Consider the following 24,919-nt stretch of genomic DNA (forward strand, 5'->3'; position numbering starts at 1 on the left):
CAATTTTGCATCCGGAAGTAAATGAGATGCGCAATCGCAGTAAAAACTAAAGAATGATATTTAAATTAAAACGAAACACAGAGAAAACAATATGAAATAAAATGTGCAAAATATTAATTTTTTACGTACATAATTACCTCATAAAAGATATATAATTTATATATATATATATATTAAAGATGGCATTTAGAAATATACAAAATAAAAAATATTACAAATAAAGCTTTCCGTATCATTTTGTTAAATAGTATCAACAACCAGCCCTACTTTCATTTTCGCCGCTGCTTCGATACGCTTTCTGGTTGAGGAAGTGACCCAGGAAGAGTCGAAGTAGAATCAAGGTTAGAATTTTGCTACATTTCTCTTTCTTGTTATTTGATATATGCATCTATATTTAAATAACTTTGGATTTAATTTAACTGGCATTTCGTGGTTGTTTGTTGCAATTAAAATTATGTAATTTTTGTACCTGGTTAGTGTATAACGATATAAGTCACTGAATTGATATAGACATGCACAGTATTGTCTGAATTGTGTAAAATGAGGAATTTTATCTACATAAGCAGCATGGTTTAATTGTGTTTTGTACTTGTAAATTGGAATTGAGGACGGAAAGATATTCTTCTTTCACAGTTGACAAGTCATGTAGTAAAACGGTCACACCTCAGGGATTTCACTTATCGGGGAAATAGTTTGTGTATCCATTAAAAAAATACTGGGTAAATGTAAAGTCTTGATGGAAATGTTATCAGATTTCAAGTGTTGAAATTAATACGAATAGTAAGACATAGGTAAATAGCCTGGCAGCCGCAACTGATATGTATCAGTGATATATAACATATATACATACAGTACATGTATATATGTAATACTTATAGAGTACAAACAGTATATATGGTAGTATTTCATCCCAGTGTGATTTTATGCTGACGTATGCATGGTGTAAATTAAATAATACTGACAAAAAACTTAGCTATACTGGCAGCTGCCATGGATTTCATAAGTTAATCTTTGAAAATACTATCACTTCTTTATAAAACTGCAATCTTTCTACAGATGTCAGAGAAAAAACTACGACTGATTACCTACCTGTCCCCAGGTGTGCCTGTTCAATTATTTGAGACAGTAATGCAATACCTGGAAGAAGCGTTAGGTAGGGAAGCTTACCTCATTTATGAATCAAGGTGGACTGGTCCTCCAAGAGACCGCACTGACCCCTTCACAGCGGATGAGGTCGACATAGGTAATAATATTTGTTTTTCTACACCTGCCATGAATTAGGGATGGGGGAGGACATTGGGTAACCTGGTACTTCCATATGTCCCAAAATATTTTGCTGCATTTCTGCTTGAAGATAAGGATTGTAAATCAGCTGTGTGGCTTTAAACTATTGGTTACAGATCAAGTTAGAATAAAAAAAAAAAAAAAAAATCTACATTTTGGTGGAGTTATTGCCCTTTGCACTTAGAATATTGTTGAAATTGGCAGATTTCCAGACTATGTTTTACCCTATGTTCAGAGATAATGACTTTAAATTTGTTGTGAGGCTTCAACCTACAGGATTACATATATAGTTTGAATCTAGGTTAAACAATCTAATGTTATATTGTTCTAGGCTTTTGCGCTTCAAATCTTCACAAAAATATATAGAAAATACAATTAATTTTTAAACAAAAATCAAAACAACCTTTCGTGAAGAATCTTAAATGGAGATGGGAAAGGGTTTCATGAAAACTGACTTTTAACAAAATGTTTTTACATATATTTACATATATGTGTTAACAGTTTACATCTATAGGCATTGTTTATGGCTACCTGATAACTTGAACTGTAGAATGACTCTCTCTCTCCTGTTTCACCATGTGTATCCTTTTTAATATACAGGTGCTCAAATAAGTCCAGGGGACCAACATATACATTCTTACTGAATTAAAGAGGTGGGGATATTTATATAGGACAATGAAATAGTGTTTGTTTACATTCTAATGAAACAGTGGCAGATGTGTTGGGTCTTGTTTCAAGATATTTGCTTGTTGACAAATAAAATAAAGTTTGTACACAACTGATGCTGTTTGTTGTGTCATCACAGGCTTTATGAGCAGTGAAACATTTCTACCACTGCAGCATAAGAAGAATTCATGTGTTGAGTTGTGTGGTGCAGCCCCACTGCATGTTCATTCTAAAGGCCAAGGTAATGCGGTCTATTTCTCTGACCTGATCATCAACACAGGAGACGTGTAAGTATAGAATATATCTCTGCATCCATATTGCTATGTTCTGACAAGAAATGTGATCAGAGTGATAACTTATTTAGATTATAAATTACAGCTGTAATGAGATGGAATACAGGGAATAGAAAAAAAGTAGTTTTCTATTGCTGAGGCTCAAATTAGGGAATGGTTGCTCTCCACAACTAACAATCTCTCCCTCTTTACAAAACCCTAGTGCATCCTGCTCTCTACAGCTTACCATCTCTAGCTCTCAATAATTATTGAATATTAGTGACCTTTCTCTCTCTGTAACCAGTGACATCTGTCTCTACAAAAAGCAACTACTTACACTCTCTGTGTAAATAGTGACCACTCATTCTCTATCACTAGCCAACTCACACTCTATAACTAGCCACCTCACTCTTTATAACTAGCCACCTCACTCTTTATAACTAGCCACCTCACACTCTATAACTAGCCACCTCACACTCTATAACTAGCCACCTCACACTCTATAACTAGCCACCTCACTCTTTATAACTAGCCACCTCACACTCTTTAACTAGCCACCTCTCACTCTATAACTAGCCACCTCACACTCTTTAACTAGCCACCTCACACTCTTTAACTAGCCACCTCACACTCTTTAACTAGCCACCTCACACTCTTTAACTAGCCACCTCACACTCTTTAACTAGCCACCTCACACTCTATAAGTAGCCACCTCACACTCTATAACTAGCCACCTCACATTCTCTAACTAGCCACATCTCACTCTATAACTAGCCACCTCACACTCTTTAACTAGCCACCTCACACTCTTTAACTAGCCACCTCACACTTTATAACTAGCCACCTCACACTCTATAACTAGCCACCTCACATTCTCTAACTAGCCACATCTCATTCTATAACTAGCCACCTCACACTCTATAACTAGCCACATCTCACTCTATAACTAGCCACCTCACTCTTTATAACTAGCCACCTCACACTCTTTAACTAGCCACCTCACACTCTATAACTAGCCACCTCACACTCTATAACTAGCCACCTCACACTCTATAAGTAGCCACCTCACACTCTATAACTAGCCACCTCACACTCTATAACTAGCCACCTCACACTCTTTAACTAGCCACCTCACTCTTTATAACTAGCCACCTCACACTCTTTATAACTAGCCACCTCACTCTTTATAACTAGCCACCTCACACTCTTTAACTAGCCACCTCACACTCTATAACTAGCCACCTCACACTCTATAACTAGCCACCTCACTCTTTATAACTAGCCACCTCACACTCTTTATAACTAGCCACCTCACACTCTTTAACTAGCCACCTCACACTCTTTATAACTAGCCACCTCACACTCTTTATAACTAGCCACCTCACACTCTTTATAACTAGCCACCTCACACTCTATAACTAGCCACCTCACACTCTATAACTAGCCACCTCACTCTTTATAACTAGCCACCTCACACTCTTTATAACTAGCCACCTCACACTCTTTAACTAGCCACCTCACACTCTTTATAACTAGCCACCTCACACTCTTTATAACTAGCCACCTCACACTCTTTATAACTAGCCACCTCACACTCTTTATAACTAGCCACCTCACACTCTTTAACTAGCCACCTCACACTCTATAACTAGCCACCTCACACTCTATAACTAGCCACCTCACTCTTTATAACTAGCCACCTCACACTCTTTATAACTAGCCACCTCACACTCTTTAACTAGCCACCTCACACTCTTTATAACTAGCCACCTCACACTCTTTATAACTAGCCACCTCACACTCTTTAACTAGCCACCTCACACTCTATAACTAGCCACATCTCACTCTATAACTAGCCACCTCACTCTTTATAACTAGCCACCTCACACTCTTTATAACTAGCCACCTCACACTCTTTAACTAGCCACCTCACACTCTTTATAACTAGCCACCTCACACTCTTTATAACTAGCCACCTCACACTCTATAAGTAGCCACCTCACACTCTATAACTAGCCACCTCACATTCTCTAACTAGCCACATCTCACTCTATAACTAGCCACCTCACACTCTTTAACTAGCCACCTCACACTCTTTATAACTAGCCACCTCACACTCTTTAACTAGCCACCTCACACTCTATAACTAGCCACCTCACTCTTTATAACTAGCCACCTCACACTCTTTAACTAGCCACCTCACACTCTATAACTAGCCACCTCACACTCTTTAACTAGCCACCTCACACTCTATAACTAGCCACCTCACACTCTATAACTAGCCACCTCACACTCTTTAACTAGCCACCTCACACTCTATAACTAGCCACCTCACACTCTATAACTAGCCACCTCACACTCTATAACTAGCCACCTCACACTCTTTAACTAGCCACCTCACACTCTTTAACTAGCCACCTCACACTCTTTAACTAGCCACCTCACACTCTTTAACTAGCCACCTCACACTCTTTAACTAGCCACCTCACACTCTTTAACTAGCCACCTCACACTCTTTAACTAGCCACCTCACACTCTTTAACTAGCCACCTCACACTCTATAACTAGCCACCTCACACTCTTTAACTAGCCACCTCACACTCTATAAGTAGCCACCTCACACTCTATAACTAGCCACCTCACATTCTCTAACTAGCCACATCTCACTCTATAACTAGCCACCTCACACTCTATAACTAGCCACATCTCACTCTATAACTAGCCACCTCACACTCTATAACAAGCCACCTCACACTCTATAACTAGTCACCTCACACTCTATAAGTAGCCACCTCACACTCTATAACTAGCCACCTCACATTCTATAACTAGAGACCTCTCACTACCAATCACTAGCTACCTCTATCTCTCTGTAGCTAGTGACATTTTTCTCTCACTGGCTACCTATTTCTCTTTTCAACTAATGATATCCCTAGCACCCTCTGTTTCTAGCAACCTCTTGCTCTGTCACAGGCGACCTTTTGTTCTCTATCACTAGTGCCCTCTCAACGTCTGTCTCTAGCGACCTTTTGCTTTCTATCACTGGCAACCTATTGCTCTCGATCATTAGCAACCTCTCGCCCTCTGTCTGTAGTGCCCTTTGATTCTCTGTCTGTAGCAACCTCTAGCTCTCTATCACTAGCCACCACTTTCCCTTTACAACTATTGACCCTATAACTCACTAGAATCATCATATTCAAAGGTTAAATTCCAACTACAGGTAGCTTGAGGCTAGTAAGGTAACTTGTACCCTCAAATTTAAATTCAATATAATAACATTGTTCCATTTCAAATTTCTCTTCACTTAGAAGTCTGTAACTTGAATTGTAAATATGTAACTAAATAAGCTAGATTTATGGTTGAATGATTTCTATCTAAACAGTGGGGATTATAAAGAGGTCCATGATTTGCGGGGACACAGTTTTGCCTATGTGGACGAAACCTCTCTCAGTGGATGCCTTGTTGTGCTGCAAGAACTCAAAAAGATGGGATTCAATTCAAGTTTCTTTGGGAATGTTTTACAGTCAGGTAATGATTGCCATTTGTATTCAAACGGTAGTTAAATCCAGACCATGTATATAGCAGGCAAGAATGACATTTAATTTACAAGGTATGATTATGTAGGACGATAAAAGATCATTCAAGGGTGCATACTTGTGAATTACATACAATAGAACAAAATAAAGTATTAAACTGTATTAAACAGTTGTTTGATTTTTCCAGAATTGGTGTACATCTATTGTCTATTTGTAGAAGTATACAGTGAAAATAAAGTACAAACACATTACTACTGGGGACTACTTTATTTTAAATTATTTTTTTTATCACTTTACATGTATGATTGACTTCCATATTATCCACATATTAAAATCATCTGTTCTAAACTGACAGGTAGATTTCCGTGGGTAGGTATATCAATGTTCTATGTATTTCATTTTCTTGTCTGATTGTTTTAGACAGTTAGTGCCTTAGGAAGGTATATAGAAAAATGGTCGTTTCCAGGTTCTCTTGTGTGGTCCTTTTAGAATAGATGTACAGTATAGATGTTGTGTGTTCCATGATCTCAATTTGCCACTTTAGATAGGTAGTTTCTTGGGTAGATAAACAATATAGATAATCTGTTTGTTCCAGGATCTGATCTGGTTGCTTTAGACAGGTAATTTCTTGGGAAGGTATACAGATTTTCTGGTTCTTCCAGGATCTGATCTGGTTGCTTTAGACAGGTAATTTCTTGGGAAGGTATACAGAGATTTTAGTTGTTCTGCGATCTGATCTGGTTGCTTTAGACAGGTAATTTCTTGGATTGGTATACAACATAGATATTCTAGTTGTTACAAGATCTGACATTGACCTTGGTATACAGTATAGATATGTTGTGTATTTCTTAATCTCATGTGGTTAATTTAGACAAGTTTATCTTCAGCAAGTATACGGTACTGGTATTCTGTGTGTCAGTGTTCTCACCTGGTTGCTTTAGAGAGGTAGTGTCTTTAGAAGATATAATCATAAACTGTGTTTTCAAGGTTCTCATCTGGTCCTTCTAGACAGGTAGTTATGACAAGAAATTCGTATTTGTATTCTATACATACAGGTAGCCACATTGAAAGGTACCGGGGTATAGTGTATTTAGTGTACTCCAGGTTCTTACCTGATTACTATTTATAGATACAGTCACTTAAACAATTTAGATTTTAAGTGTTTAAGTTTACCTATATACAGGTATATGTTTTGGCAGGCTCCCACCTAAACTCCATACAGATGGTACTGAACAAGACAGCTGAGTCAGCAGCAGTGGACTCGACGGTCTTATACAATTACCTCAAACAGAATCCACAGCATCATGAAAAAATTACTGTGCTCAAGTCTTTTGGACCTCTTCCCATCTACCCAGTTGTCCTCAACTCACGCCTTCCAGGTGAGTTGTTTCTCAAATGTTTATTCATTGGTAGCCTGGATCACTGGTTCAGCAACTGTTTCTTTGTGTTTGTGTTATTTTCATTACTTTGATCAGTAGAAATTCAACAGCTATTTATCAGGCAATATACATCTTAATTTCAAATTCAATATATACATATATATATATATATATATATATATATATATATATAGAGAGAGAGAGAGAATATATGGTCAGTGTCTTATAGTATCAACTATATTTTTTCTTTCCATCCCGAGCCAATATACAGCTTATATTTTAAGACACTGACCATGTATTCTATTTATCCTGCAACATCAGTTGAAAATAATACTATTGAAACTTGAACAGTTTTGTTGTTCAATCTGTGTTTACCTGACATTGATGTTATGTTGATTTTTCCCTGATGACTGACGCCAAAATTAAAAAAAGAAATAGTTCGAAACTTCATCGGACATAACATTTTTTAAAATTTTATGAATTTTCATAAATCAACTTGTTCATTACAAGGTGTAAGATCGCCTGTTTTAATAACTATTTATATTTCTAAATGTAAAAAAGAATGATATTCCTTTGTCTGACATTTAGCTCTGACTTTGAGAATTGGTTTGCAGTTTGACCCCAGGACTTATTGAAGGATAGATCTGGTGTATTTGATAAGGTCTCTAGGGTATATTGATGATTGTATTATGGCTTATATACACTGTGAAATGGAATATTTTTACTGGGGTAGAATTTTGTGGTTTTTTAATGGAAACTTGATATTGTGGATACATGTATATTGTATCATAAATTATATTGTACTAACATTTTTATGTCAAATTCTTAACAGCTAAAATGAATTGTGGATATATGAATTTTGTGGGGTTAGAGCTTAACCTCGAAATCAGCAAGAATTAAAATCCCACAAAAAATGATTATTCAGCCATCATTTTATTTTAAAATTTCTATTCATGTATTACTTTCAAATTGTTCCCTCCTTCATTCTTTTTGGTCACTTTAATGAAATATATGATAGTACATTAAAGGGATATTCTGCACAAGTTAGGATTTCATGAGATGCTTTTGAAGAAAACACTACAAAATCATCTATCGTACTAATGTTCTTATCAAAATTCTACACTCCCATTTACCATTTACACAAAAATATGATATTTCCTTCCTGGAAATTCTTTTAAATCTAGCTAAATCAATTAACAAACATTCACATGACCCTGATTTCGTCACAACAGGTATGACTTGTTATAAAACAAACAGACTCAACTACATTGTATTTGTGTAATTTATAAAATCAACAGAAAATAAGTCTAATGGTGCAAAATATTGTGATAAAGATTGGTAAATGATGTAAGAAATGTTCTGCTAAATCTTTATTCCAGATGATCTCAAAGGGCAGATAACCCAAGCACTGTTAGACATTACTAGTAAAAAGGATTGGCTGAAGAAACTAGAAACTTTTGGAGTGACTGGATTCAAGCAAGTGGACATGTCTTCCTTACTCAAAGAAAAGGAACTCCTTGATTCAGTTAAAAAGCTCAGTATAACAGCAGCATACTACTAGAGGTTCATTTATCAATGACAAACTGTGATGGAATCATGTGGTTTTGGTAATTTTACTGTATTTAACCTAAAAGAGCAGAGAACTTTGAAATTTTTGATAACAAAAAATAGTAATAAAGGCTTCATATATCTCTATGAGAATTTGTATTCATAAATAATTATAAATACAGGTATGGTTTGATGATAGGTGGTAACACTACGTCATGAAGTTGGGGTTAAGGAAGATGTCAGACTTGTATTGGAAAGAGATCTTGCTAAGTTGAATACAGTTTAATGCTTTCAAAATTTCTTCACAGTTGTCATTATTGCATAATTTGGTATGGGGCTATCAATAAAAATAAAATGCTTGTTAATGTTTCTGATATAAAGTAAAATAGATTAAAATTAACACTTCAATATACAGTATAGATTTTTACAGTGTATGCATGCATCTGTTGTAGTATGGTGTTGATGTTTTGAATGTGATTAATTACATACAGAGATTAATTATAGAGAAAAGGTTATTATAGATAACGATAAGATCAATTTTTAATTGGCTACAGCTATCTTAAAATCAAAACAGAGAAAAAAGGCATTAATAGTTGGTGCAATGTTTTATGGCAAAAAGTGCATTACTAGTGTATATGTATATATAGGATTAAATTTCTAATGAAGAATGTTGTACTGAAATTGCTTACTTACATGTTGTTAAGATATTATTTCTGAATAACTCAGGAGACTAGCCTATTGTTTTTTAATGTTTTTCACATTTCAGTCAGTCTATGTCAGAAATATAAAATTACTGTTATTTACAACGTACAGTGTTCATCAAGGTTCTTATGTTTTTCATGACATAAAACTGTTTATTTTCATTGCCATGTTGATAACGGCTCGAGTATAAGAGCTATAGGACTTGCACAGTCTGTCAATACTTGCCAGTCATCCTCATTTAGACTTTAAAATCATCTAAATTACTCACTCATTTCTAGAGTGTTGACCCACACCTTTGATATATTGCAAAAAATGACTTTCAATTGAATGCCTTTGCAAAGCCTTTAGGAATTACTTTCCCTCAGGGGTTAAGTGTTTTTCTGAGACACATCTTGGTGCTTTTGAAACAAGAGTTCAGATGATATTTTCAAATTTTGTTCTATGATTGAAGGACATAGTGAAACTGTGGTGAATGTTTGTCCATATATTGTACTAAATTGTTTCAAGTCTCTGTATGGAAAAGTGCATACTAATGTCTGATGTAAGATTTGAAGTTGACTTCCAGTTAATGGGACCATTTTAATAGTGTAAGATATTGTATGAAGAAATTCAGGGATTTGTTGTAGGTAATTGTGTATGTATAAATACATGTTTATGTGTATGCTTGGCCATATAAATTCTATTTCGTATTTTTGTTTTTAACAAAATTAGGACCTGTTTAATAAATCGAGTTATGGATTAGTCGGATATTTATCAGATAAGTAATTAGTATATATCCAAGAATCTCCTGTATTTGCTATAAACACAAATATATATATATATTGATAATCATTTATACTTATTTGAATATTTTCTGTAAAGATATCTGGTTGGCATGACCGTTGTTGTTTAAAGTTGTAGGAATTCCAACTCTGACGATGTTTTTGTTGAAATGACAATATAGATTTCTTGTTGTTTTCATTCATATGGTTGTCTTTGTTGCCATGACAACAGTTGTTGTATATAGTTGTCATTCATATTTAAAGAATGTGTTTGTTGACACGATATGATTTACATAATTGTAGGAATTTATGATAAGATAAATCGACAACAATCCGAAGTTCTCAAAGGACATCTGTAATGATATAACAACATTAATATGACAACTGTTGCTTAGAATTAAGGTTAAATAAAAGTGCATATATATTTTTTGGGATTCAAGCTAAACGCTTGTTTTATTGACATATAAACAGTCATAAATTAAAAATTTGAAATATTTAAGCTCAAAGCATCTTTTGTTGAAAGATCAACATTGTACTATATAGCTTGTTATGTGACTTCAATATCTTGAATGTTTTATTTTACATTCTCTGTTATCAAGGAAACTTGAAAACAACAAACATTCCAGCCATGTACAAATTCTATTTTCATGACAACTGATTAAGAATAAAAACAGCTTGTTATATTTTATATAAGTATATCTGGTGAAATAAAAAAGATATTTAATTTTCACCATGTGCTGGTTTGGTTGTTTTTATCATCATATGAAAAAATCTTAGGTGCTGGTGTGATTTCTAGACAATGTCTTTGAAAAGAGCACTTATATTGAATGGATTCGTTTCCCTTCCAATATTTTCATTTTCTTGTACATGAGGTTTTTAGCAACAATATGAAAGAAAATGGTCTAGAAATCTCAGGTTTGTTTATATTCTTAAATTTTCCCATTTATTTACCAATTAAATACTTTAAGGTTGGGAAGCAGTAGACATGCTATGAGGCAATAGAATATTCTGCAAACAAGATAACGCTTAGTAATGTTCTGTCCTTCTAATTTGTCATATATTTCCTGCGATTTAAAGCATTTTTAAGGTGATCACTTCATGCCAACAAATGTACTTGTCAGATAATAAGTTTGGTATTCTGAAGATATGTAAATATACAATCATATTCTCTTTGTTGGTTGAAGTTACCAGAATTACCAAAGGGGCAATAACTCTGAAATATCACTAAATCTGCAGTATGGACGTCGGGAAATGCAGAAAAGAATAGTTCTGAAAGGTAAAGATAGAAGGATGTTGAGAATTATTCTTACATTCTATTGAAGTTTATTGACTTCAGAGTGATAATTTCATAGAATGTCAGAAGAATTTGGACAAGTTTGTTGCTGAAATTTATATAAATATATCAAAACTGCTGTGTGAAGATTGACAAGGTACTCTTTTTTAGATTTTTAATGTCCATTTATTTCTTCTGTATAACGTAACAAAAAAGCTTTAAATCTGAGATTGCAAAAACATCATAAAATCACAAAATTGATTTTATTGTTATATACAATATCTTAATAATAGATAAAAAATTCAACATGAAATTAAAAATAAAGGAAAAAAAAAAGTTTGGAGAACCTGTACTCAGAGGGGCCCGTTACCATACATGTCCTTATCCCCAAGAAACATTGTTACAGGCCCCAGTGTCTTTCAAAGTATGTTCAGAAATTTTTATAAATTTTCCCCCATGTTAGGCTGTATGATCCATCAAGACAACAACCTCACTTCATTTGATTCACAGAAGCCAAGAAACAAAAATTTTTCAAAACAGTTTCTTTCATTTTAATTTACATGATATATTGTACCCTGTATGTATACCTATCTATGCAATTGATCACAGAATTATGTGCCAGACCTGACATGCCTCAACGACCAAAACCTTAGCCCTTAATGGAAGAAGGGTTTCACCACAGTCTTGAACTGATGAGGGTTTTTCCCCTAGCCCTGATCTGCAGAGAGTTTTTATCCTAGCCCTAAACCGAAGAGAGTTTTTTATCCTAGCCCTGAACTAAAGAGCTAGAAATTAAAAAAAAAAAACCTCTAAAGAAGTTAGAGAGTCATGGAAGGAAGAAATGGGAACACAGATGTAGAAAAAACTTTCACCCGACAGCAAATATCTCATGTCAAACTCCATATATGATGTGTAACTATAAATAGACTATCACATGATCTATGTAAAATGTGTCTATATATACACTGGTAACTAAACTTGGTAGAATTCTGATAAACTTAACCAACTAAGATATAGATTAAAACTTTATCTGCAAACATTCTTGTTCTTATATATTCAAGAATGAAAAAATGATAATTTTCTGTCAATTAACATGTAAAAATAAAAAAAAAAAAACTGAAATAAGTAGATAATAACGTAATCACAGTTAGCAAGAGTTCATATCAAGACAATGACAGCTGATAAAAGATTATACAGGTGATCATATAAAACAAAACTATCATCAATACATTTAACAATTTGTGATTTCAATCTAATAGATCACATATAGCACCATTGTGTTATTACAGACCCCAACTCCCTAAAAATTAATCATAGGACACCATCACAGGAAATGGGGACAACTTCTGACAACTCTTAGATTTCTGTGTCTTTAATGAGAATTCGATGTATGACCTTTTAATAAAAATAATTCTAAGCAGTAGGGTGGAGGTACAACGTCCCTCTGTTGATGAAGATCAGTGAAATATGTCCGGGAAAGGCCATGGATACTTTTATTATACAGAGTCCTCACTAAAAATCGTAAAATAAAATACTCAGATTAAGCGAAAGAAAGAACTAAACCATTTTTCACTCCAGAATCGTGTTCATGGCCTGAGGTGCAAGGCTTCGTCTGTACATGTTGGGGTCATTTAAGGTCATAGACGCTACAGAACTGGGGCGCAACTCATCCATATCTGGTAGTTCAATCTTTTCCATCACTGCCACAGCAATAGGACTGGCCTCATGGACGTCATTAGCAATGCTGTCCTGGAGGAGTCGTAGCATGTGCTTTATCTCCTCCAATCTGAAGAGCGTCTGTAAAACAGAAATAATAATGAAAATGTTCTGATGAAAACTGAAAAAATTAATAAATATTATGTAAATTGTACCTATATACAAATTAGTGTTTTATAAATCTACCTTTGATGATCATTTCCTTTCATTGGAAACAAGTTTTTTTGATCTCTAATAGGATATAGGATTACATCTGGGCAGTCTCACTTGGAAATGAAAAAAAAATATATATTTAAAAAAGTACCTGATCCTCATAGGCAAGATAGGAGTTATCTAAGTAAGGATCTTCCTCTATGGCCGTCCTGAGTTTGGAATCCAGAAAGTTAGCAATCTCCGAGCCAGCCATAGTAATTCGAGCTTTGCATACGTCGGTAAGCTTTTGTTGGAAAACCATTATCATCCGTCCTAGCTGGGCCTCGTTGATAGGGCCCTGTAAACATAGACACCAAGTAGGAATTAACACTTGCAGATATGAAATATAACTTGGCTAAATATTTCTGATGGTATTTTGGTTATGCTGAAGAACTTTCTTTGTATATTCGTCTAGGTCATTCATCCAAACAAACTTCAATGTCTATTCTTTCACAGAATCAGCGTAATTATGATTTGTAAGCTTATATTTTCCTAGATTCTTGTTATGGATATTGAAGAGGTTGTTTAAACATTTAACACATCTGACCTCCATTTGACCTTTGAAATGGGTAAAGGTCATTTATTTGAACAACTTGTCCTTCATTGTCTAGTTTGTTTTTAGCATAAGGGCTATACACTGAAATAGAGTGGTACTAACGTTTTTGCATGAAAACAATAAAAATGTCCGAAAAAATAATTATTCACAACACATAACAACAATTATAACCCATTTTTTGTAAGTCATATCCTTATCATACATGAATCAAACCATGTCCTTCTTGATAAAAGACAAGTGTGTCATCTGTTGAATTAGTTACCTCTTATGACATGCAGTGAGATACAGCAGTTCTTTCCTCTGCCACCTATCTGAGTCATATAAGCGTGTAAGTACATCACTTTACCTCTAATTCCTCAGTAGAACTGAGGGAAGCAGCTGTCAGTGGGGTCACCTGACTGCGCTGTGACTTCTTGGTGCCCTTTGAACCCCGACTGGGTTGCTGTGATGGTGGTGGAGGTTGACGGTTACGAAATCGCTCCTGGTTATGGCCTATGAACTCCATCATAAGTTGGATGAGGTCTTGAAGTGTCTCAACCATGAACGTGACATACTCTATCTGGGCAGCCATACTGTGCAACATACGCCAGCTCTCTGTTATGTGATTCTGGTCCTTTAAGTAACAAACAATAAGATTTGTTCTGATATGTAACCAAACTTATGATTGATTCAAATATGTAACAAATAATATGATTGGTTCCCAACATGTAACAAATAATATGGTTAAACTGACCTGAAACAAATATTATGACCTTTCACCTTCTTCATACAAGTTGAAATTAATTCAAAGATTAAACTTTTCATTTCTGCTTTTGACATTTCAAATTCAAAATATTATCACTTTTATCAATTTTAGAATATCCACATTTGTTTTGAAGGAGACACCTTAAGAAAGGGTACATTAGAGATAAAAAAAGTTGGGGGTTACATTAAACTTTGACACTACCTGGTTGAGGAGATCCCTGAGAAGGAGACCGCGATGAACTGTCAACCAATCATAGTGAAGTTTGGCATCTCCGAGCATTCTGTTGAGAAACTGGTGAGCAGTTCGTGTGTTAGCTCCATTCATAGGGTCCCCACCATTTTTCGGGCCACCATTTTGATAGTGAAAAGCTGCCTAAAAAAGAAAATATATGGAAACTAAACAGTAATCAAGGTCATGGCTAGATATACCAGGCCCCTCTGTCATTAGGAAATAGATACCCCCCAATTGGCATCATCTTGTAGGTATCATCCAGATGGCAATGCCACAAGTATTTATTCCCAAAGCGGTCAAGTTTGACCTTTGACACTTTGATTGTTACCAATGACTACTAAAATGTAATTATGACTAGTACAGAATTCAATGTTCTGATACTTTGGTGTGAATTTGTTGACAGGATCATGGGATATATTGTACCCAATCAAGGACTTCCAATGTGGTCAAGTATGGCCTTTGATCTTTCATCTTTGATCCATGACCCCAAAATTTGATCGTATGTCAATCTTGACTAAACCTGTTGAGAACTTCATAAGCTGGCTCATATAAAAAAATAATAAATAAACATGGACTGATAAAATGATGCCACTTACTCGGTCCTAAGTTAGAAACATGGATTGATAAAATGATGCCACTTACTCCATCCTGAGATAGAAATATGGACTGATAAAATGATGCCACTTACTCGGTCCTGAGATAGAAACATGAATTGATAAAATGATGCCACTTACTCGGTCCTGAGATAGAAATATAGACTGATAAAATGATGCCACTTACTCGGTCCTGAGATAGAAACATGGATTGATAAAATGATGCCACTTACTTGGTCCTGAGATAGAAATATAGACTGATAAAATGATGCCACTTACTCGGTCCTGAGATAAAAATATGGACTGGTAAAATGCCACTGGGTTGTCAGGGTAAAACACTTCAGCTCTAAATAAAATAAAAACATCAGTTAATCAGTCATTTATGTAAGTTTTTCAGTATCACAGAAACAGTGTATTGTAGGTATCATTTTATGTCATCACAATTCCAACATCTTTTTAATATGCAAATTGGATGAATTTGAATATTATCAATCTAAATATTCTTCTATTGGAAAAAAAGGGGACCTTCAAATATCACTGAATTGGGGATTCAAATATCCAGTATTATTAAATTCTTCAAACATATTCAATAGAATTAGAAATTGGAGGAATACACATACATATGTACCATGAAATTGTTTATTTTTAGGGAAAAGAAACTCAAGCTTACTCAACATCGTCGTCTGTGAGGAAATGAAAAAGGAAGTATTTTCGTACAGGTACATAACGCCACTGGTCCAGAAAAACATAGGCCTACAAAAATAATAATGGATACAGAAATTTTTTTAAGTCTATAGTATCTGTAAAAGATGGATACATAACTTTTTCACAGTCATATGAAAGCAAGATTTGAATAGTTTCTGCTGTGTGTATTAATTTGAGATCATAATGAACACGTGAAGTTCAAAAATTAACACAGTGCTACAGTTGCATTCTTCAGAAAAAAGGAATGAAGTAGGTGTATACTTTCATAAATATAGTCTCCTTGCTGGAGCAGATTGCGACACACTCAGCGATGAAGCCATTTTTCTTTGTCATAATGTCTTCCCATGTCCAGCGGGTCTGACCATCACCAAAATATGCACCCATAACTGGAATTTCTTCTTGTCTGATAAGGTCACTCAGATGGTTATGAACTGTAGACGGAAATACATGTGAATTTGTATATCATTGAACAAATATTTATTGGACTGATGTACTAATTCTGAGACCATGACTTTGGAGAAAATCAGATATTGTATCTAGGTCTCTGAGTACAATAAAATCTCAGCTGGGTGACAAAGAATATTTGTATCCTTTATACAAAACACTGACCTTTTATTTTTAAACCTGTATAATTCACACCTTTATAATTTGCACCTGTAAAATTCATGTCAGTATAATTCAAACAATACTTCATTGATAACATATACAGCAAAATAAGTCTAAACCTGTATTCCAAACAGAGAAAATAAACCCAAAAAGTGTTTGTTTTTAAGTACAATTGTTAGCAATAATGTATGCAATTCCAGCAGGTTCACTCAAAATAAGTATGACATTTACCAATAAGAGCAAACAACTGGATTGCCTCCCCTTGGCACCCAGGTGGCCCCTGGATATAGATGTGCTCATGTAGTTCAATTTCATTCAGGTACGGCTGCATTTTCCCATACAGTATGCTAGGACCACACATTGCCATACAGATCGCTACCTGAAGAAAGACATATAATGTAAGACAAGTTGCCAATCTAATCTGTCTTTATTTTCATGGGATGTTAAAAGGTTTTTATTTCTTATCCTTTTTCACTAAGATGTTTACCAAGATGTCAGTATCTAATTGATCTACAATGCTGCTTAATTAGCAGGTAATAGATATCATGTATATAACCTTTCAACTTAACAAATAAATAAATAAATAAAACAAAAATATAAATAAATATCCTTACCAGACTTTCAAATTAAGAACACATTCCACATACTCAAGTATCATATTTATCCAGCTATCATAAGCCCTTCCCTGATAGAAAGCTCATCCTAATAAACTGATCTTAAGTTGTCTTGAAATAAGCCCACCCTCATACTTTATGAAATATATAAGAAGCAATATGTTCCCCCTCCCTCCCTGATGCAGGATACATATGGTATATAAAAGATAGTAAGAAACTTGAACTTACTCGATAAGCACCCTTTCTCTGTATATAGCTTTGTTGCTCAAACAGCTGTAAAATACAATGTAAGTTGAGATCTCAGTGGAGTTATAACTGCTATCATTTAACTCTTCAATCTTTGAAATGAAATAGCAGTTTGTCATGATGGAACAATGTGTACTAGAATTTATCAAACTTGGCATAAAATTTCCAGATGTCTGAATGTTACCACAGCCCCAACTAATTATACGTTTATACAGCTGTAATTTATCTTATCAATATACGAGGGCTGATTGATAAGATGTGAGCCTCATATTTAAGACTTTGACTTTTGGTGGCCATATTGCATTATTTTTCAACATAATCCCATTCAGTGTCTATACACTTTTGCCCATGATGTTTAAGGGTCTCAATGCCACTTTTAAAGAAGTCCTTTTCTCGACCGTATAGAAAGTCCTCCACTGGATGTATGGCATCATTATCAATTCTGTCACCCACATTTTCACTGTAGCATATGAAGGGGCACCATTCTCTAGTGTTGCTACCATATCCTTAGGTGCTAAACCTTTCTTATGCAAATATTGCATCACTGCTCTTTCAGCAATTTTGTCCATTTAGCAAAAGTCACTTGCCTTCTTTACTATGGAGTGCTACCTTTGCAACATAAACTGACCAAATGACACCACTCTTCGGGTACACAGCCTTAAATAGTCAGGGAACAGTAGAGCTGAAAAAGGACATTCCTGCCTATCAATCAGCCATGGTATATTTTTAGCCAATCATTTCTCTTGTTACATATCCCTGTTTGACCTACCTTGAGGGTCTCTGTGAGAGGTACGTATGCTCCTGTATCCAGAACAGCTAATGCGCTTGGTGTACCTAAAAGTAAAAAATGGACGATCTTTCAAAATATTGATAAAAATTGCTGCAGATTAACTAAATATTTGTTAATAATGTTTAAATTACATTTTCATGAAGAGTTTCATCTGTTTCAGGAACCATAATTTTAAAAAGTTTTCCCTCTATAGTTCATCTGTACAGGTACAAAGGCCATTTTGTGTACATGATCGTGCAGTCTCAAAACATGATTGATATCACAAGTGTCTGAGAGAAGTCTCTGAGTGAAATTTTGGAATGATCCATTCAGTCCTCTTAAATACCATTGTATTGGTAATTCAACTGTCAGAATCCAAACTGACCACCTGTCAGTCTTTTTGCTGAAACTGATTATGGGAACATACATATATAGCTTAACAAGGTTCATGATTCTTGATAAATAGCATTAAAAAAATTGTTCAAAAGATGCACAAGTGAATTAAGCAACTTTTAAAACAAATTTAGAATTAAATACAGAAGAGCCATACAATAAATTACCATGATACAGCTGTTTCATCATTCTTGGATTCATCTGGTCAGTGATGCTAATTAATGTTAATTGTTGAAATCCAAGATGGCCACCGGCTGGCCTTCTTTATTTTCCATACAGTTTTCAAATTAAATGTGCAAAACTATGGATAAAGGAAAACCTAAATGTATGAAGTTCAAGTACTTTTCATGAAAGAACAATCAAGGACAATTAGAAAAGTCTGTCGTCAAATGATGATGGCTAAAAGATATATATTTCAACAGACACATGGGATCACTGACTTTGTGAAGTGCAACTGTAAAGCAAATTCAGTCTAATATTGATTATTACCAGTTCATATTTAATTAATCTACAAAAAAGTCCAAATTAATCATATAAAGTTAGAAAATACATGACTGTGATTAAATTCATTTTCTCATTTTTCATGCAAATGACCTTGATATTTGATATTTGACTCTGATGATCTTGACATTTGACCTTTGACTCTGATTATCTTGACATTTGACCTTTGACTCTGAAGATCATCACCAGAAAGAGAATCAGTGTACTAAGTTTGATTGCCATCTTTCATGTCATGGTTTTTCTTCAGTGACCCAAAGTGACCTTGACCTTAGGAATATACTGACCATGTCCATCCACCCCAGGAATGTGGTAAATGTAATTGTCTGGGTCCTCAAGCTGCATGTTCTCGACACTCCACATCCGTTCCATGATGGCATTTGACCTCTCGAACCATAAATCCATTCTGGGGAAAAGTTAAGATACAGCTGAGTGCTACACGTCATGATAGAAACAAAGGGACAGTAAAAGATTCAGTGGTTTCTATTGCTGAAAAAGGATGAAGTTAGTTACATGGTTGCTGGTAAGAAGGAAATGACACTACTTTTTTCAATCTCCAATAAGAATTAAGTCATCTCTTGTTTGGTCTTGAGAGGGGTTGTGAGAGAGGATGAATTATCGTTAAAAATGTTGATGAGTAGAATAACTTGGACGTATGAAGAGAGTGGTCACTGAAAGAAGTGGGTATTAAAAGAGAGACCACAGAGTGCGAATGTTTCAGTGTAAGATTAACATGATGAATGCTAAACAGGAAAGTTTAAGTAAAAAGTGGAATGATAAAATGGTTGGTTTGAACATCTTCACAACAACTTTGGTCATTTGAAGAATGGGGTCAAGGTGGACAACAAGAAAAGTGATAAAAATTTATAAAAAAAAAACAATGACATGAGAGACAAGACATAGAAGTGAAGGTTTTTGTTGTTTACCTCATGGCACACTGACGTAGAATGCTGACAAGTAGAGGGTACGGATTGGGAGGAAAATGTTCACCTGTGGCAATATCCAACAGGAAGTCATGCCACACAATATCGACGTGAGTATCCACTAAATACTGAAGATAAACAAGACAGAAGTTTCGTGGTCAAATGGTTCCCATGTGTACTGAGATATCTACTTTAATAATTTTTCATAAAAGTACAATTTCTTTGACACTTGATTTCTTGGATAAAGAGTAGTCACAATATCCACTAGTGTTCAGGTGTATTTAATTTGTTTATTATTTCACGGACATATAAATTGGTATAATCAAATTATGATTTTCCAGTTAACATTAAGATATCAATATCATGCTTTTCTCTAGGATGTGATATATCAACTACAATACAAGGTACAGTCAAAGGTCAAACCATTTGATACAAATTGCAGCATTACAATCCTAAGTAAACCAGAATGTACCATTCATTTAGTTTCTCATACTGACCCGGAGAAGGACTGCTTCCCTTGCAATCTGTTTAGATGCTGAGTTGTCCCTAGCCATACATGTCTGCACGTCGATCACTTTGAAAAATAAGATAAGAAAATAGAAACATATAATCAACAGGTAATGTTTTATGTCAAACATTTGTCAGATGTCAATGCTCAAATTTGAATAATTTTAAGTTTATACATCAATCTCTGATAAATTTCTATAAATAGTAATGGAGAACTTGACCTTTGAACCCTGAAACAAAAATTCACACGAAGTACGTTTGTCATGTTTGACTTCTGCATAAAGGTTGATCAAGATCTTTTCAGAAACGGAGACATCAGGACAATAAATTAAATCTAAGATTGAATGGTATGGGACATTATATAACAGGATGCAACAGTTTGGATAAAATGGCACAGGCATAGACAAATCTAAACACTCAAGTACAGACAAAAGACAGGAGGGTCCTTGCATTGTGTCAGACTCTGAGCTAGTTTTACATTAACCTCTGACTTCTAATCGTGACAAACTATTGAGAACGAAAGGAAACGAATGAAGGAAGTCTGAGTGTATTCATCCAAACAGAAACAAAGATATTTTGCAGAAACTGCTTTTCTTTTATAAGAGTGACCTTGACCTTTGTCCTCAGGACCCAATGTAAAGTTTGAGTGCAATTGAATGAACAGATCTTGAGATATTTTACTAAAACATAGACAGACAACCAGATTACAATGGATCACCTGCATCTTCCATGTTGAGCCCTAATAACAAAAGCATGTTTTCTTCCACCATGTCAGGATTTACTTTAATTAATAATGATTAACATGTACAGGTATTCCATAAAGATATTTCTGAAATATTTTGTACCTGGATCAAAAAGAAACAATTATATCATGGCACACCAAAGATAAAAAAATTAGGTAAAGATTTAAAGTCATACCCATAACACAAAATATACTGATATTCAGTATATGTGTCAAAAAATCTCACATTGGAAAAAATAACTTATCAATGGGTTGGAAAATTTAGCAGAGAGAAAAATGTGAGCCATTGAAATAAGGCCAGAGTTTCAGTTTTATTGTCAGTATACAAGTAGCTATCTTGGAAAGGGTTGATCTATGTTGAATTGACAAGATAAAATCAAATGGCTACAGCAACTGCTTCAGTTCTGCGATCCCCAATGAAAACTTAGCTGAACTTTTCACAGCTACAAGTACACATACCATAACGTTCGTGGTTTTTGATGTGATCGTTCTCCATGCCGTGGTCTACCTGGAGATCCATGTCACTTCCCTATTACAAAACAGAAATATAATCTGATCTAAAAATCCTTACTAATATCAGAACTATGGCTCAAGAAAAACCAATGTGTTGGAACAATAAAGCCCTTTTCTTTTAAAGGGACTAAATGGTTAGATTTCATTATTTTTCCCGATACGTTTGATTTCCGGCAAGCATTGTAATACTTAAAATTAGACACTTCACAAAATTATAACACTCTCTGAGAGAAATTCGTAAAGATTATCAGTGTCAAGCTAACACTAGTCGACACTCTCTTGTGTCTACCACCCATCCCTGTTTTGATTGGAGATAGCCAAGTTCATCACACTACCCTGCAGAGTCTCATTTTAACCTGCCGTTTTGATATGATTTCTTACTATGTATAATTATGTAATTGGTCAAAACTGAATTTGCCAGCCATGTTTCAATTCTTACTTTTGTTGAATGACCTCTTGTTTCATGCTATAAGTGTGACAGAGTGAAATGAATGATTGTTACACTGTAGTCTGAATCTAGAATTGTATTGTTTACACACTCCAAATGATAATGATATGATTTAGTGATGGGTTGCTTCTATTTTATTTTAATTTTTTTGACACTGTTTTTAAAATGGTTAGGCAAACTTTATAATGTAATAGTTAATAGAAAGTACACAATTTTCAAGAGATATGAATATGTTGTAATGTTTTTTTTATCAGTTATTGAATGAATATCTAACCATATAGTCACTTTAAGGACATGGTTCATATAGTTGTCCGATAATTCTGGTGTTGGTGCTTTTAACTTTCCTGAACTTAAATTATTTGTGGCAGTGTAGGATAAAAATTTCTCCTGACATTGGATTTATAGATTGACTTTAGTGACAAAGATTTGTCATACCACTGGGTCACTTCTCTGTCGAAGTCTGGTAATGGGACGTGGTGCTCGCTCTGGAAATGTCACTTGCATCTTCAAAACAAACTCCTAAAAACATTTCACATTTATTTATTAGCACTTCCTGATCAATTTGACTTTGTCTTGTTGGCATTCATAAGCCCATGAATGCCAAATGAAAGTAGTTCAATGCTTATATTTACTTTTATCAATTACTAATAATGTGATCCTTTATATGGAACAGGTATGTTGACAGTGTACTGTCACCATCCCTCACCTGGTTAGAATTACATGTATGATGTCATGATGAAAATGTTATCAATGTCATTTATGGTCCTATAAATCAACTTTCTTTCTTGATCATTGATGATATAATTCAATGTATGACAGAAATATGTGGATACATTGTAAGTAAAGTTAACATTTTTACAGTACCTTAAATATAGGTGCTTGTGGCAGGGTGTCTTCAACTATTTGGATCAGTAACGTTAAACAGTACCAGTTTAGGTTCTTCAATGTCTTCATGCTCTGAAGAGGAACAATGCAATTACACTGTACATGTAATCAGAGAAAAACAAGATCTACAATATCCAGGGCCTCTATAAGAAAATTAGCATTATCCTAAATATATAGATTTTAAAGAATGACTCTGGAAAAGAAGAAAAAAATAAAAAAAATACAGTATTTAGGTTGATGAATGGCAGAAAACTAAATTGATAACAAAGAAAAAGTTTAAGTCCAAAAACATGTCTAAATTCCACTTTTTGATGAAAAATGCCTCTACATTTCCCTTTTAAATGAGTCACACATCTCAAAACGTAACGCTCATACCAAATATCTACATCTTAGAACATATACAAGTATCTAATGGTATATTAGAGAGCAATTCATAAATTGCAATAAAACTTTAACCTGGCTAGTAACGCTGATGTGAATGTTGACCCTAATGCCATAAGCCTACCTCTACTCTTCATAAATAGAAGACGTAATGATTGCTCAGATTAGTTGATTCAGAAAACTCATCTTATAATTTCTCCTGGGATTCTCAGTATCCAGAGAAGAGTGATACTGTGTTTTCCTGATTATAAATAGCAATCTTTTCCCTCGTCAGTCAGGTACACAGCTTATATGTTGTTAAAAACAATAATCAGCAGAATGACAACAAACCAGTACAAGATGGTACTGCATTTTTACAAGTACCTGCCCACTATATCTTTGTGACTGAAATAGATTGTTTCAATTGTAAACAGGATGATTTGAAGTATTTAGTTACAATATACTGTATATATGCTCGCCATGTACTGTATGATGAAGATTCTGTTGTAGACCTTCGTATACATTCACTTGGTAATTATATCTAAATATTCAAAAGTGAGTATACAAACCGTTTGTATATGATGGCCTGATCCAAAGGGTATCACAGATCCAGGCATCAAGTCATCTACCTGGGAGGAAATAACTTTGCCAGCGGTGATCTGGTCAGTACTACGGACATTCCTATGTAAGATAACACAGATTTATCAGACTAATGGTCACTAAATTCAGGTGTGATTAGTTTCTATAGATGTAAAAAGGTTCGATAGAAATACATTCATTTAGTTATTCTGTAAAAGTTATCAAATAAAATTGTGATATTAAATAAATTGTGATATAAAACATAATGTAATATATCACACAGAGTTAAGTCACCTTAAGAGTTGAGTCCACTTACAGTATCAGACTGCCTTATAACTGTCATATGTCCAACAGTTTGAACACTCTCTTTATCTGACCTTGTCCTATTTACAGGTCATGGTCCAGAAAGTTGACCAATCACTTTATTTGACCTTCACATACAAACAGTTTGTGGTCTAACAGATTGAACACTCAATTTATCTGACCTTAAAATACTTTTAGGTCATTGTACAGACAGCTGACCAATCATTTTGTCTGACCTTAACATACTTACAGGTCACTGTTAGACAGCTGAACAATCATTTTATCTGACCTTGATATACTTACTGGTCACTGTCCAGACAGTTGACCAATCATTTTGTCTGACCTTGACATACTTATAGTTAACTGTTCAGATA

The 24,919-nt window shown here is 34.6% G+C and overlaps 2 protein-coding genes across 2 annotated transcripts in view; one reads left to right on the forward strand and one right to left on the reverse strand.

The window, feature by feature from the left end:
• The first annotated feature begins 284 nt into the window (after window positions 1–284).
• Window positions 285–10,688, forward strand: LOC132550920 (uncharacterized). Its single transcript, XM_060215022.1, has 6 exons — window positions 285–341; window positions 1,057–1,243; window positions 2,090–2,237; window positions 5,605–5,750; window positions 6,958–7,137; window positions 8,517–10,688. The coding sequence occupies exons 2-6, from the start codon at window positions 1,057–1,059 to the stop codon at window positions 8,696–8,698; spliced, it is 843 nt and encodes a 280-aa protein (XP_060071005.1). The 5' UTR covers window positions 285–341; the 3' UTR covers window positions 8,699–10,688.
• Window positions 10,689–12,802: 2,114 nt separating this feature from the next.
• Window positions 12,803–24,919, reverse strand: part of LOC132550932 (uncharacterized) — a 30,277-nt gene continuing 18,160 nt past the window's right edge. Inside the window, exons 15-31 of the mRNA XM_060215034.1 lie at window positions 24,233–24,344; window positions 23,283–23,375; window positions 22,854–22,937; window positions 21,917–21,986; window positions 20,706–20,782; window positions 20,212–20,336; window positions 19,573–19,691; window positions 18,395–18,459; window positions 17,608–17,652; window positions 16,997–17,144; window positions 16,421–16,590; window positions 16,125–16,207; window positions 15,734–15,800; window positions 14,832–15,002; window positions 14,232–14,498; window positions 13,442–13,627; window positions 12,803–13,218 (exon numbers count right to left, since the gene is read on the reverse strand). Of these exons, the coding sequence (XP_060071017.1) occupies window positions 12,991–13,218; window positions 13,442–13,627; window positions 14,232–14,498; window positions 14,832–15,002; window positions 15,734–15,800; window positions 16,125–16,207; window positions 16,421–16,590; window positions 16,997–17,144; window positions 17,608–17,652; window positions 18,395–18,459; window positions 19,573–19,691; window positions 20,212–20,336; window positions 20,706–20,782; window positions 21,917–21,986; window positions 22,854–22,937; window positions 23,283–23,375; window positions 24,233–24,344 (2,110 nt within the window). The 3' untranslated portion in view covers window positions 12,803–12,990. The remainder of the gene's footprint in view (window positions 13,219–13,441; window positions 13,628–14,231; window positions 14,499–14,831; window positions 15,003–15,733; window positions 15,801–16,124; window positions 16,208–16,420; window positions 16,591–16,996; window positions 17,145–17,607; window positions 17,653–18,394; window positions 18,460–19,572; window positions 19,692–20,211; window positions 20,337–20,705; window positions 20,783–21,916; window positions 21,987–22,853; window positions 22,938–23,282; window positions 23,376–24,232; window positions 24,345–24,919) is intronic.

Source organism: Ylistrum balloti, unplaced genomic scaffold (assembly GCF_031769215.1).
Source record: "Ylistrum balloti isolate Yb309-2 unplaced genomic scaffold, AGI_CSIRO_Ybal_v1 Utg370158, whole genome shotgun sequence".
Taxonomy (NCBI): Eukaryota; Metazoa; Mollusca; class Bivalvia; order Pectinida; family Pectinidae; genus Ylistrum; species Ylistrum balloti.